Here is a 13,735-nt window from a genome sequence, read left to right as displayed (position 1 = left end):
CTTGCCCACTGTCAGCCCCTGGCACCTGGGTGACTCTGGGGTCAGGCCCACTACCTTGGGATCAGAGAATGCTCCATGAGACTTCTTTTTATCTCCAGAGATAAGTGTTGGTTTGATGGGACACCAGTGCCTCTGTGACAGTACATCCAGTGCTCCTGCAGGGATAAAGCCACCCCAGTGCCAGAGGCATGGTGTGCACAGCTCACCAGGGGCAGATAGAGCCTCAGGTCCAAGAAGAACACTGACCTACAGAGCCATCAGCAAGTGTAGAGCAGCTTCCTTCACCAAAGTGCTGCTGAGCCAACTGCATAACATCAGGGGCATCCCTGCAGCAGGGATTAGCAGGAGAACAATTAGCTCGTGCCCCGACACCAGTGAGCAGCCAGCTCTGCCCACGTGTGGAGCTGTGAGAAACTGATGCTGGGGGATGGAGGCAAGCCAGCACCTGGCAGCTGAAGGGCTGCGGGATGGAAAGCAGAACCTGCCGTGCACCAACACAACATGGCACAACCCAACATGACACAACATAACCCAACACAACGCAAACCATCACAACACAAACCATCACAACACAAACCATCACAACACAGCACATTACAACACAACACAACCCAACACAATGCAGCACACTATAACCCAACACAACACAACACAACACAGTACAGCACACTATAACCCAACCCAACACAATCCAACACAATACAGCACACTATAACCCAACCCAACACAACCCAACCCAATACAGCACACTATAACCCAACCCAACCCATTACAGCACACTATAACCCAACGCAACACAACCCATCACAATACAGCACACTATAACCCAACACAACCCAGCACAACATGACATGAGACAACCTGACACGACACCACCCAACACAACACGACACAATACAGTGACACAACGTGACAGAACACAACATGGAACAACACACAACACAACACAGCACAACCAGACTCCTTCCAGCACAATCCAACACAGCACAACACAACAACAAACAAGCCAACAGAAACCAACCCAACACAAAACAACGTAACCCAACCCAACACAAAACAACACAATCCAATCCAACACAACCCAGCACAACCCTGCAGGACCCCTTCCTTACCACCTGCACCCCAAAAACAGCTGAGAACCCAGCAGCTGACTCCATCCTCACTCATTTATCCCCATCTGGGGTGTGGGGTGAGGTGGCAGCTGCAGTGGGGAGCTGATATGGGGTTCAGGGATGATCAGAAAGCAGCAGAGGGCAGGGCTGGGCAGAAGGGGTCCAAATATCACCAAACCCTCTTGGTCCTGGCTGGGAAGCAGGACACAGCACCGTGGTGGTGGTGATGCCATTGGCTGCCATAGGTTTGGTTTGTGGGTATTTAAGGTTATGATGGTACATGAGTGTAAGGCAGTGACACAGCTCTTTGCTGTTGGTTCGAGGAAAGATAATCCTCCAGGTATTGTTTTAAAGATGCTGTGGCTTGAGCAAGTCCTGTGGAGCATGTTTTTGGCCCCCAAAAAACACACAAAAACAACAACAAAAAAGGGAAAATGGAGAACAATCTCAATGCAGGGAGCAGAGAGCTCTGCTGGAAGGTTTAACAGCGCACAGAGCAGAGCCCAGAGCTGGGTGAGTGTTTGTGGGATTCCAGGAGTTTCCAGCAGCAACTGGGACAAACAGAGCCGCTCCGCCGGGTGAAATGGGCCCAATTTATAAACAACTTGATGTCCCTTTCGGTAAGATGATAACGTTCTATTTCAGAGCCTGGTGTTTGCTAACCCCAGATATACGGCCGTGCCTCAATGCTTGGCTACGGCTGCATTACAAAGCCGACCTGGGGAGATACGCATTGACTCCAAGTCTTATGAACAAATGCCTCTCCTGACCCCAAGAGGGGGGGATGCAGCCCCATCTCAGCTCCCCATGCCCTCGCTCTGTCTGTAGGCTGCTCTGCTTTAAGGGGAGGGTTTTTTTTTGCCAGCATGAAGCTGTGCTTCCAGGAGGTTTTTTAGGGTCTGGAAATCCCTGCAGGCGATGCTGCCCCAGCTCTGCCCTCCCAGTGCTGCTGGGTGGTTTGGTGCATTCCGGAATGCAGGAATGCAGGATGCTTCCAGGCAGCATCTGTCATGCTGGGAGCTGTGCAGCAACGTGGGAGAGCTGCCTTTGGCAAACAATGCCACGCTCCTTAGTGTCACCACGGTCCCTCTGCTCGGTGGGGACCAACAGAGGTCACCCATTGGACACACAGCAGCACAGGCTGGGATGGATGTGTGGCCTGATGCAAAAGAACACGTTGGGTTTTCGGGTGGGATTTTTGCTGCCTTGGGGTGTGCTTTGGGGTAGGGGCTGCCCCTGTTGTGGGGCTCTGAGCAATGGGTGCCAATGGGGTGATGGGCCCCAGTTCCATGCAAAGGGTCCTTATGCTCCCCAGCTTGCTCTGCATGGCCAAATCCATGGTGCTGCCCACCAGCATCCCTCTGCCCTTCCCCATTTGGGACTCACGCACACCACCAATCCCCCAGACCCAGACATTGGTTGGGAGGGAAGCTGCTCCCCTCACACACCAATCACACCAAGCTCCTGCTTTCTGCCTTGCTCAGGGGAACACACAGCACTTCCCCCCTCCGCCTGCCCTGTACCCGTGAGCTGTGTGGAAATTAACTTCACAATATCCATTAATTGCTACCATTCTGTATGGGGTACGGGCGCTTTAATGCCCCCACGGTACCTCGATGTACTCGGAGCTGGGGGTGGCACACATAGGCTGCAAGCTGCGAAGTCCTGGGATGCTCTCCTGCCCGCAGATGGAAATAGGAGGTTGCAACATCCCCCAGCAACTGACACTAACCCCGTCCTGCCCAGGCTGGGAGTGGGATGTCAGCTCATCCCACAGGGGTTGACAATGGGTGCACAGTGCTGGCAATGGGTCCTCAGGATGGAGATCACATAAGGTTTGCCATACTGTGGTCCCTGCAGCACCTCATCCTAAAGGATACCCATTTCCCCCCATTGGACACCACTGGACCCAAATTAGACCCTCGCTGGACCCTCATGCCCTTATTTCTTGCATTATTCCTCTGCCGTCACCCACCTCAAAGCACCTTCTGCTTCACGCTGCTTCTCCCTTCCTACCCCAACTCCAGCAGACTTCCCACAGGAACACACAACCACTGCACAGGGACCCTTTGCCCTGGGCGTGGAAAATGCTCTTCAAATATTAGCACAGCTTAATCCTGTGGGACTCAGTGTCCCTTTCCCAATTCCCATTAAAGTGCCCGTTATTACACCAGGGATTTTCCAGGAACAGCTCAGAGCATCGCTCCGCCACCCACACTTGTAGGGTCTCCATACAACTAAGGACATGCATCCAACCTTCCCACTGGTGTTATGCAAGTGATGCTCAGTGATAACCGCTATTAAGTATTTTGCAACATGGCCCCATATTTTGGCCACATCTTGGTGTGGGCAGATGGATCGTTTGTGCCCCATGGGACAGCGGCTGTCACCAGGGATGGGGGGTTGGGGGGTCACCGAGGTGTCTGACCCCCTGAAACAGCCATGGGGATGCACCAGGAGTGGGGGTTCTCACCCCAAATCAGAGCTGAATCCCACCCCGTTCCTCTGTTCCGTGCAGATTGGGGACATAGAGGTACGTCCCTATGGGGACAGCGCCTTCGGAAAGGGGACACTGCTCAGCACTGCAGACCTTTCCTGCAACCTTGGCTTGGCCCAGGCCGGGTTTATATTTAGATCCCCTTATATTTAGGAAGAGAAGCCAGGAGAAAGGCGACTTGGGACTTTTCAGCCACCCCAACCCTCAAAGCCACCGGACCGCCGGTGTCACCACAGTCACCACGTCCCAATGCCCTTCAGAGAACTGCCAACCCCCATCCCTATCTGTTTTTGGCCCGGGGTGGGGGGGCAAAAGCAAAAAACCCCACAACACCGACCTCCTGCTGTGGTGCTCCATGGCATAACCCCAAGAAGAAAGAGGAACCCAGGGCCATGCGAGCCCCCTTCCCAGCAGCCTGGTGCTGTCCCAGTGCTGGACCCGGCTCTTACCGTTGGGTGGGAAAAGCGAAATCCCAAGGAGAGACCTTTCGGGGCCAGAATTTCCCTCTCCTTCAGCTCCTTTGGCTCCGCGAGCGCCTGTTGGCAGCGCAGCTGCTGCTGCTGTCAGATGGTCATGAGTGAAACCTGAGGACACGCGGATCCTTCAGGTACCCTCGGCCGTCTCAGCTGTGGCATTCGTCCCCCGCGGCGCCAATCAAGGGGGTGGCAGCGCCCGGCCCCGTTAGCACAGACCCCAGGGTCCATCGGCTCCAATGTGCCCCAAGAAAGGTCCCGGGACCACATCCCTGCGTGATGTGATGGCACACTCATCCTGCTTCAGCACCTTGTGTCCCCATGTCCAGCGCTGTGCTGGACCCCAAAGTCGTATCCAGCCCAGGGATGGTGTGAGGAGGTGTCCTGGTGTGTGCCCTGCCTTTCCCCATGGTGCTTTTGGGTGCTGTTTGCATGTTCTGGGGTGCAGAAGGGCCATACCCATCTCATAGGGTTGGTTCATTCTGGGGTGCAGCAACCACCTGGCCTGTTCTGAAGGCTCCATGCCACCCTTCTGCTGCCTATCTGGCCCCATAGAACCCACAGCGATCTTCCCCAAGCCAATGAGCACCCACCACCAAGGGAAGAGCCCCAGCTTTGCACTGAGGGGTTTTCTCCAAGCAAGCAAAGAGCAGCCTCAGTGCATCTGCAGGTATAGGGCAGGGATGGGAACATCCCCCTGCTGTGGCTGTGGGGACCTTCATCTTGGTGGATCCCAGCCCTATCACTCCTAGGAAGCCCTTATAATCTTGTTTCGCTTTGCACATAGCCTAGAGCAAACCCTATGGGGAGCATGCAATGATGGGAGCACCGGGATGTGCCTCTGGGAGCTGTGGGCACCACGGGGTGGGCACAGAATGAGAGTCTGGGGGTACCCGGGGGTACCCATGATGCTGAAGTGGGTGCAAAACCCAGCAGCAAAAGCACCTTTGGGGTGGCAGAATGGGATCCAGAGCCAAGCACTGCCCATGGGATCTGTATGAGGCACATACAGAGTGGGGATGGAGATGGGGTTGAAGCTCTGCAGGCACCCAGCAGCGGGCAGCGAGCCCCTTACCTTCCTCTTGTGGTGCCGGGTGGGCACAGTCCTTTGGTGCCGGCAGTCCCGGGACAGCCGTGGGGCCGCTGTGGCTTTGGGGCTGTCCCGTGGATCCGCTGTCACCGCCCGCGGCGTAGGGCCGCAGTGCCACCCACCGGCCCCAAGCAAAACACCCCCCAAGGCAAAACACCGCCCCGACTGCATCTCCAAGGAGTGAGGATTGATGGATTCAGGGCCATAGGGAAGACCCGGCCCAGCTGTGATACCCCATATAGGCTGCTATAGGGCACGGTGCATGTAGGGGTGCAGCAGAGCTTTTTGTGGCACTGTCACATTGTGTGCCCCCCATGCCCACCATGAGCTGCCGCCTTGCAAGCACTGGGGGTGCCATGGATTCAATGCCAAGTAAGCCCTATAATAGGGGATTTGGGGGTGCGGCTTTAGCCCCACTGCCAGCAGAAAATAAATGCAAAGCCAATCATTTGCAAAGCTTTACGTCCATGGTGACATTCCCATTGAGCATCCCCATCCCCAGTGCAGTTTGTGGCCTCCTCTCCCCACCCGAACCAGCCTCCATGGTGAGCAGAGATATTTGTGCACCCAGGGTGGGGGGGCTCATGGAGCATCCTCCAGCTCACCCCACATCGGGTCTGGGTTCTGCTGCCCCTTTGTGAGACCAGGTGGGATGTCAGGAGATCGGGTTGCCTGGGATGAGGCCAATCTGTGGGTTTTATTTAAGGAAGGGCACTTGGCCATGCGGAGAAATTACAACCTAGAAAGCCTGAGAAGCTCTGCTGAGATCAGGTGGATCAGCAAAGCCAGGAGAGGTTTGGGAAGGGGCATCCGATGCTTTCCTGTCTGCTGGGACAGCGTTAACCAGGGCAGCAGATGGGGTGTTGTGAGCAGAATGGGCTGCAGTGGCGGCTTCTCCCCCCTCAGGTTGGCTGCTGGGGGCTGTGTTGGCATCTTCTCGTAAGGGAATGCATTTCTTATGTAAAAGAAGGGGAAAAAAAAACAACATTGGTGGATCCCTCCGGTGTTGAGGCCACCCCAGTTGTCATTCTGTGACAAATGAAAAATGGCAGGTGTCCTTCAAGCTGGTCCTCAGCTCTCAGCTGGTGCAGATATGGGGAGATGGGCAGCTGTAGCCTCAGGATATGCATCCCATCCCATCCCATCCCATCCCATCCCATCCCATCCCACCCCATCCCATCCCATCCCACCCCATCCCACCCAATCCCACCTCATCCCATCCCATCCCATTCCAACTTATCCCTTCCTATCCCACCCCAATCCACCCTATCCCAACCTCATCCCATCCCACCCCCACCCCATCCCACTCCATTCTATCCCATCCCATCTCATACCTCCCCATCACATCCCTTCCCACCCCACCTCATCCCACCCCCTCCCATCCCATCCCATCCCAACCCATCCAATCCCATCCCACTCTATCCCAAGCCCCCACACCATACAGGCAGAGCCATGCACTGAGGGTGCAGGAGCCAGAACCTACAAATTCCCTTTGTTTCTAGGGCCACCGTCCTTAGGGAGGAATGTCCCCTGACTGCCATCCTCATCACGCCGTGAAGTCTTGGGTTGCCATGTTGAAGACGTTGCTCTCCATGGATGACTGCCACTTGCCCCAGTTTCTCTTGATCTCAGCCTGGACCTGAAGCGACACCAGGATTGGTGCTGGCAGTCGAGGCACCCATGGGGTGGGAGCTGCACTGCTCCATGAGGGGCTTGGGTGTCAGTAAGGGGGATCCCATGTGTGTTGGATGCCCACCTCCCCGTTCAGGAAGCAATAGAGCAGAGCCACCAGGAAACCCTGGAAAAAGAAATGATCAGAAACGGCAAATTTCACCCAAAGAAAAGGTCTCTGTGCACCCACACAGAGTATTTGTGGGGTAGAGTAGGATGGGATGGGGTGAGATAGGAAGGGATGGAGATAGGGACAGTATAGGAATGGAATATGTTAGGAAGAGATGGGATGGGATAGGATAGGGATAAAAAGGGAAGGGAGGGGATGGAATGGAGATGGGAAGGGATAGGAATAGGAAGGTATAGAGATGGTATAGGAAAGCTTAGGGATGGAAATGGAGATAGGGATGGAATGGGTGGGGTGAGGATGAGAATAGGATGGAGTGGGTTAGAAAGGAATTGGGATGGGACAGGAAAGGATATAATAGGGTAGGATGGTATGGGATGGGAAGGGGTGGGATAGGGAGTGATGGGATGGGATAGAAGGAATAGGGATGGGAAGGGATGGTATGGGAAAGAGTGGGGATGGGAAGGGATGGGGCTGGGAAAGCATATGGTGGGATGGGGTGGGATTTCAGCTGCCCATCTCCCCACATCTGCACCTGGTAGGAACCGAGGACCAGCTCAAAGTACAGCCGGGCGTCCACCCCGATGTGCTCAGGGAAGAGCGCGAACACCACGTAGTGCACCCCAAAGAGGGGGATGAGGAGCAACGTGGACTTGGTCAGCCTCCTGCGGAGAGGACAACATCAGCAGAGCTGGAGTTCAATGATTTTGGGGATCTTGGTGGCCCTGGGTCCTCCTTTGTGCTCCTCCAAGGATCCCTGTATCACCCCAACAACCCAGGTGTGGGGAGCTGCCCTCACATGTATTGCTGCTTGTAGTTTTTGCTGATGTCTGGGGATCGGATCTTCTGTGCCAACATCCTGGTGACGTTGAGGAAGATGAGGAAGTTCACCTGCCATGGAAGCTTGTCTCAGAGCCCTGCACAAATGGGTCCCACATCCGTGGGATGCTTGGGGTGGGGATGTGCTCACAAATATGGCCAGGAGGATGGGAGCCTTGATCACCCACCAGTAGGGGCTGCTGTAGTCATCCCAGCACCTGTGGGAGAGGAGAACAAACCTGTTTTTAGCTCAGGTCTTATTCTCCTGCCCTCTTTTCATAGGGGTCTTCAGGTCCCACCAGAAAATAGACACAGCATTAAAATAAATTGTTGCCCCATTCCTCCCATCTTGAGCTTCCCTAGCAAGTGGGCTGTCCCCTTGGCTTCCATAGGGGGCACGTGGGCAAGAGGAAGAGGGGAGGTGGCTGTCCTTACCCATGGTCGTCGTACTGCAGCCTGGTGACAACCCACACACACACCGTCAACACGGGGACACCTGTAGGGACACAGTGTCACCCCATGGCTCTGGCACCTCCCTCCAACCCTTGTCCACAACCCCACATCCTGAGGCTCTGGAGATAACAGCAGGGTGACAGTTTTTCCAGGACTTTAAAAGGGATGATGGCCACTGATGGTGATGTGTCACCTCTTGGTCCATTCCTACATCTAACCCAGCTCCTGGGGTAGACTCTGGGAGCCCCTGGAGGGGTTGAGGTCCCAAGGCTCACCCCATCCGATGAGGATATACCACCAGATGTAGCTCCGGTCGGAAGTGAAGGTGAGCAGCAGCAGGGTCTGCAGGTACATGCCCTCCACCAGCAGCCAGAAGAAGTTGGCCAACACCGAGTACTGCACAAAGGTAATGGATGCTTTGCACTTCACCTGTGAGGATGAGGAAGAGGAAAGGTTCAGTGGTGCTGAGACCCAAACAGAGAGAACTTTGAGAGCAAGAACACTGTCACTACGGACAAGCCCCACAAAGAGAGATGCTGTTGTGAACCTCCTGATGTCTACCCAAGCCTGTTTTGGAGCTAGTTTTGATCTAGTGGTTAGTTACCCTGCCCATGACAGAGAGGTTGGAAAGAGGTGATCTGTGAGGTCCTTTCCAACCCAACTATTCTATGATTCTATAACTCTGTATTCACTGCTTCTATGTTTCTTATTTTTGTTTCTTATTTATTATGTCTTCTGCTCTGGACCAGCACACTTGTGTCAGCACCTCACCGTCGACAGGGTGCAGTGGTCAACAGACTCATCAGAGAAGAGGACGGCGTCCTTGATGAGCACAGCAGCCCCACGTAGGATGAAGGAGGTGAAGAAGTGGATGTGGATGGAGTTCCTGGTACAGTGCAGCTTCCTATGGATGGAAGAGACGTGCTATGTCCATCGGGAGAAAGGGAAGTTGGAGGGTTTTAAGTCATCCATGGGGCATCTCTGGGAAGGAGGATCTGGACATCTCCCAGCTCTGCTCATGGGTTGTCCTCCAGCCTTACCTGAAGCAGGAGAAGATTCCAATGGCCAGGAACAGGGCTGCCAGGGACGTGGAGTAGCCACAGGTGTAGAGCACCTTCATGGTGATGAAGTAACCTCTCTATGGAAAGAAAAGAACCAGCTGAAGGAGGCAGCATGTGCTGGGAGCTCCATCCGCATTGGGTTGCTCTAGGTTTGTGCAATCACCCAGCCAAGCTCTGGATGTACTAAGCACCAAGGATGAGGCCCCTGGTAGACCAGAAGGCACCCACTTGCCTTGGCCTCAGTGTTGTTGCTGGTCCCAACAGCCTCCAGCTCGCAGGCGCTGTAGTAGGGTGGGCTGGGGGGACTCCATCCCACCTCAGTGCAGTTCCTGTGGATCAGCACTGCAGGAAGAAGAGCCGTGTGCTGGTCTCAGCTTCTCTATCAGCATCCCCAAAATGTCCACTTGTACTACTAACATTGTGATGGTGCCCAAATGCTGACACCCAGACAGAAGCTTGGTGGGCACCATGGGAGCACCGTGGCACACCCCATCCCCATGTGCTTTGCCAACCGGGGCAGCAGGTGGGTTTAAAGTTGGAGAAATGGGGTTGGGGACTGTCCTGCTGCCACCCAATTGGAGAAGGTGCCAGCAATCACTCTGCTTAAAAGGGAGTGCATCCTCTGGGTGACAAGAGGGCTTGGGGATGTTCCTGATAGGCATCATGCCATCCATCCATCCTTTGGGCTGTGGTACGCCATGAGGTTTTGGAAGGGTTGGAGCAGTGGGACCAAGGGTTGGGATGTTACAGGGTGAGCACCCACATTCATAGCTCTGCACCTTGGGACTTCTTGAAGACGTGGGGGACATCAGGACAAGCAACAGCATAGGACTGACCCACAGGCATGGCTGGCCAGCAGCTCACCCCGTCCCACGCTGTTCGGCAGCCTATGGAAGGACAGGATGGGATGATCTGAGGATGTGACCACCAAAGTGCCACCTCCAAGAGTCCTGTCCTAATGGAAGGTGATGGGAGGATCCGGGGATTCAGGAGGAGCCAGCAGTTTTCTGTCTATGTGGGATGAACTTGGTCATCTCCCATTGACCAGGAGCAGTGTTGTCAGCAGAGACGCTCCATCCTCTAAGAACCTGCAAAGATCTCCCACGATGACACAGGAGGGGACAAAACAGAGAGAGGGGAGGATGGGGACATTCAAAGAGCAGACACAGCTTGGGGACATCACCCTGGAGGAAGAAAGCAGTAAGCACCATGAGACTTTTGCTGGAGAGCAATTATCCACACTTCTCTCTCCTGCCCCACGTCAGTGTTTCAATGACTCCCAAATTGCCTTGGAAACGAGCAGGCGAGACCCAGACATCACACTTCCAGGACAGCTCTCCTCACACACGGATGTGATTAACCTTGCAGGTATATATTATTAACCTGGAGTCACTTCTATTCCCAGCCAGGGAGTGTGGGCTCAGACACATCTAATTAGTTTCCTCTGAATTCTACAAGGTATCCGGCCAGGATGGAGAGATCTGCAGGGCTGGCCTGGCAGCACTGAGGGACGTCTGCACTTCTGCAGGAGAATGGAGCATGGGATTGTTATTGCAAGGGGTTGCTTTATTTTGGGGGAGCACCTGGATACACCAATGTCCTGTAAGTGCATCCATCTCCTGTAAGGCCGGTCAGGGAATAAAGTCCTTGGGATGGGGAGATCCCTCTTCCCACTCCATTTCTCTCTCGTGATCTGCTGCAACCCCAAATCCCACCTCACTTATCATTGTGCGAAATAGGAATGACCTTCCCAAGGAGAAGAAGTGAAGAGGAAAGGAGCGTTTCCTGTTCCTTGATGGGATTCTGCTCAGCATTCCCATGGGCTCAAACCATAGGTGGAGGTCGCGCTGTTGGTTGGTGCCCTATTTCTGGCTGCTCTCCGTGGTACCTGGACGTTATTCTATGTGGTTATCACCATCCAAACAGCTCACAGCAGAGTACCAGAGCAGGAAACTCGTGATAAAACACTGACTTTAATTATACATTTGTGCCTCTTGGTTATTTTCCTTCCCCTGGCTGCAGAACGGACTGTTTCCAACCAACGTGGCTTTCCTGTGCTAAGCAAGAGGACGCACTTTATCGCTGCACTCTTACTTATGCAATTATGCAGCCTTAACGTGCATTTATTGAGGTGCTTCATTTCTACATTCGTATTATCTGAGACCCACTGAATGACTCATTTCTTATTCACTGGGTGATAATTTTTACCCTGGATTTGAGGCGAGCTGCCTCAATGTGGTTAAACAAAATGTCCAAAAGCAGCACTTTAAAAGTGGTTAATTTATTATTATTATTATTACTTCTTTTTTTCCCCCTCTATTTCCAATTAGTTAATCTGCTTAAAAGTCCCGGATATGTAAAAAAAAATGAGTTGCTCAGAACGTGTTCTGAGTTAAAACTGAGTGAATTAGGGAGGGGAAAGGGGTGACGTGTGCTCTGCGATGCTCCTGGTGGTGAGCAGGGGGCAGATAGGGGCACAGTGCCCTGCATAGCAGGGTTAGGGTTAAGGTTAGGGTTAGGGTTAGGACCACATGCCATAACTATGAGGTTCTCATCCCCGATGGCTCTTTGCACACTGTGCAATCTCAGTCCCCTCTCCCTTCTCCCCGAGGCTCTCCAAGGATGCTGCCACCCCACCACCATCGACCACCACCCAACCCTCACAGCAAACCCTCTTCCCACGCATGTGGGGGTTCTCACCTCGCTGCCCACTGGGGGGCTGTGTTTGGCTCTCACTCCTGATGGCCTCCAGGCACTCATTCTCTCGCTCTTGGAAGTAGAGGATGATGGAGCAGTCGGGATGCGTCGCTTGCACCTGACAGGGGGGATGCATGGGCTGACCCCAGCCCACACCGCCCCATTCAATAGCAGCTGCCCACGGCACAGCCCTGACATTTCCCAGCTTTCAGCTGTTTGCTTCATACACATCATCAAGAACCGCAATTAACTCTAATTCCCTCCTAAAAGCTTCAGGGCACCGCTCAGACGGCAGAAACAGAAGGGCAGGCCCCACCCGCAGAACCACAATGAGAGATGAAGACCTACTGAGACACGGCCCATCCTCACTGAACCCCTTCAGCTTTTGGGTTTGTGAGCAGAAATGATGAGCACTCCTCAAACCCAAATGCACCTTTGGAGCCAATCCACCACCGTGCCTCAGTTTCTCCACCTTCCTTTCCTTTCCTTTCCCTTCCCTTCCCTTCCCTTCCCTTCCCTTCCCTTCCCTTCCCTTCCCTTCCCTTCCCTTCCCTTCCCTTCCCTTCCCTTCCCTTCCCTTCCCTTCCCTTCCCTTCCCTTCCCTTCCCTTCCCTTCCCTTCCTTTCCCTTCCCTTCCCTTCCCTTCCCTTCCCTTCCCTTCCCTTCCCTTCCCTTCCCTTCCCTTCCCTTCCCTTCCCTTCCCTTCCCTTCCCTTCCCTTCCCTTCCCTTCCCTTCCCTTCCCTTCCCTTCCCTTCCCTTCCCTTCCCTTCCCTTCCCTTCCCTTCCCTTCCCTTCCCTTTCCTCCCCTCCCCTTTCCTCCCCTGTCCTTTCCCTTTCTCTTTCCCTTTCCCTTTCCCTTTCCCTTTCCCTTTCCCTTTCCCTTTCCCTTTCCCTTTCCCTTTCCCTTTCCCTTTCCCTTTCCCTTTCCCTTTCCCTTTCCCTTTCCCTTTCCCTTTCCCTTTCCCTTTCCCTTTCCCTTCCTCCCTTTCCCTTTCCCTTTCCCTTCCCCTTCCCCTTCCCCTTCCTCTTCCCCTTCCCCTTTCCCTTTCTTTACTTTTCCTCCCTTCCTCCCCCAGTCCCCTCTCCCAGCCCCCCACATCACCAACACACACACACACAGAGCAGCACTGGTGCCACCCCACAGCACTCTGAGTAGAGTTTTCCTCCCCAGCTCCCCAAGGACACTGAAGCACCTCGTCCCATACTGAGCTGGTGTCACAGCCCTGGGGTGGGATGGACGTGCAGGGAACACCTGACCCCATAGGCTCACCCCACCAGGACTGTGGCTGCTACACTCTCCATGGTAGGGACCACCACCCCCTGTCCCCTCACAACGTCCCCCCTGGGGACACACTTACCTGCAGCACTGGCAGAGCAAGCAGCAGCAGCACGCAGGAGCCGGAGTTGAGCCTTGGGCATCCCATAGTGGAAGGCAGCCCTGTTACACCCCGCTCAGTCCCCAGTGGGCTGGGGATGGCCCCGCTCCTCCCGCATTGCCCTGGGCATGGGGTCCCGGCTCCAGAAGTAACCCTGCTCCCCTCACCCTGCTCTGTCCCAGCCCTTTCCTTCCCCCAGTTCCCTCCAAACCACTTTCCCGTTGCGGATGCTCAGACCCTTAGAGTGTCCCTGACCCTCCCCCTGTGCTCCCCACCCCCCGCTATCGCTGCTCTTCCCACAGCTCCGTCTCTCAGCCAGACCGAATGTCACAGCCCAGGCGATGTGCAGGCTCCGCCC

General features: G+C 54.6%; 1 protein-coding gene across 1 annotated transcript; it reads right to left on the bottom strand.

Moving 5' to 3' along the window:
- Positions 1-5,618: 5,618 nt before the first annotated feature.
- Positions 5,619-13,735, bottom strand: LOC140262347 (vasoactive intestinal polypeptide receptor 1-like). The gene is made up of 14 exons (XM_072356642.1): positions 13,360-13,735; positions 12,004-12,118; positions 10,083-10,190; positions 9,536-9,645; positions 9,283-9,380; positions 9,014-9,146; positions 8,518-8,671; positions 8,225-8,285; positions 7,941-8,007; positions 7,770-7,861; positions 7,506-7,635; positions 6,929-6,970; positions 6,656-6,811; positions 5,619-6,127 (listed from the first exon to the last, which is right to left on the bottom strand). Exons 1-13 carry the CDS (start codon positions 13,423-13,425, stop codon positions 6,719-6,721), a joined length of 1,269 nt encoding a protein of 422 aa, XP_072212743.1. The 5' UTR covers positions 13,426-13,735; the 3' UTR covers positions 5,619-6,127; positions 6,656-6,718.

Source organism: Excalfactoria chinensis, chromosome 24 (assembly GCF_039878825.1).
Source record: "Excalfactoria chinensis isolate bCotChi1 chromosome 24, bCotChi1.hap2, whole genome shotgun sequence".
Taxonomy (NCBI): domain Eukaryota; kingdom Metazoa; phylum Chordata; class Aves; order Galliformes; family Phasianidae; genus Excalfactoria; species Excalfactoria chinensis.
The sequence above is the reverse complement of the archived record's forward strand: the minus strand, read 5'-3'. Positions and strand labels throughout refer to the sequence as shown.

Excerpts from the sequence above, each read along its gene's own strand:
- LOC140262347 (XM_072356642.1), bottom strand. The coding sequence starts at position 13,425 with ATGGGATGCCCAAGGCTCAACTCCGGCTCCTGCGTGCTGCTGCTGCTT. Across the intron at positions 9,646-10,082 it reads CGTCTTCAAGAAGTCCCAAG|TGCTGATCCACAGGAACTGC; the intron begins GTGCAGAGCTAT and ends TTCTTCCTGCAG. Across the intron at positions 6,812-6,928 it reads ATTGCTTCCTGAACGGGGAG|GTCCAGGCTGAGATCAAGAG; the intron begins GTGGGCATCCAA and ends GTGTCGCTTCAG.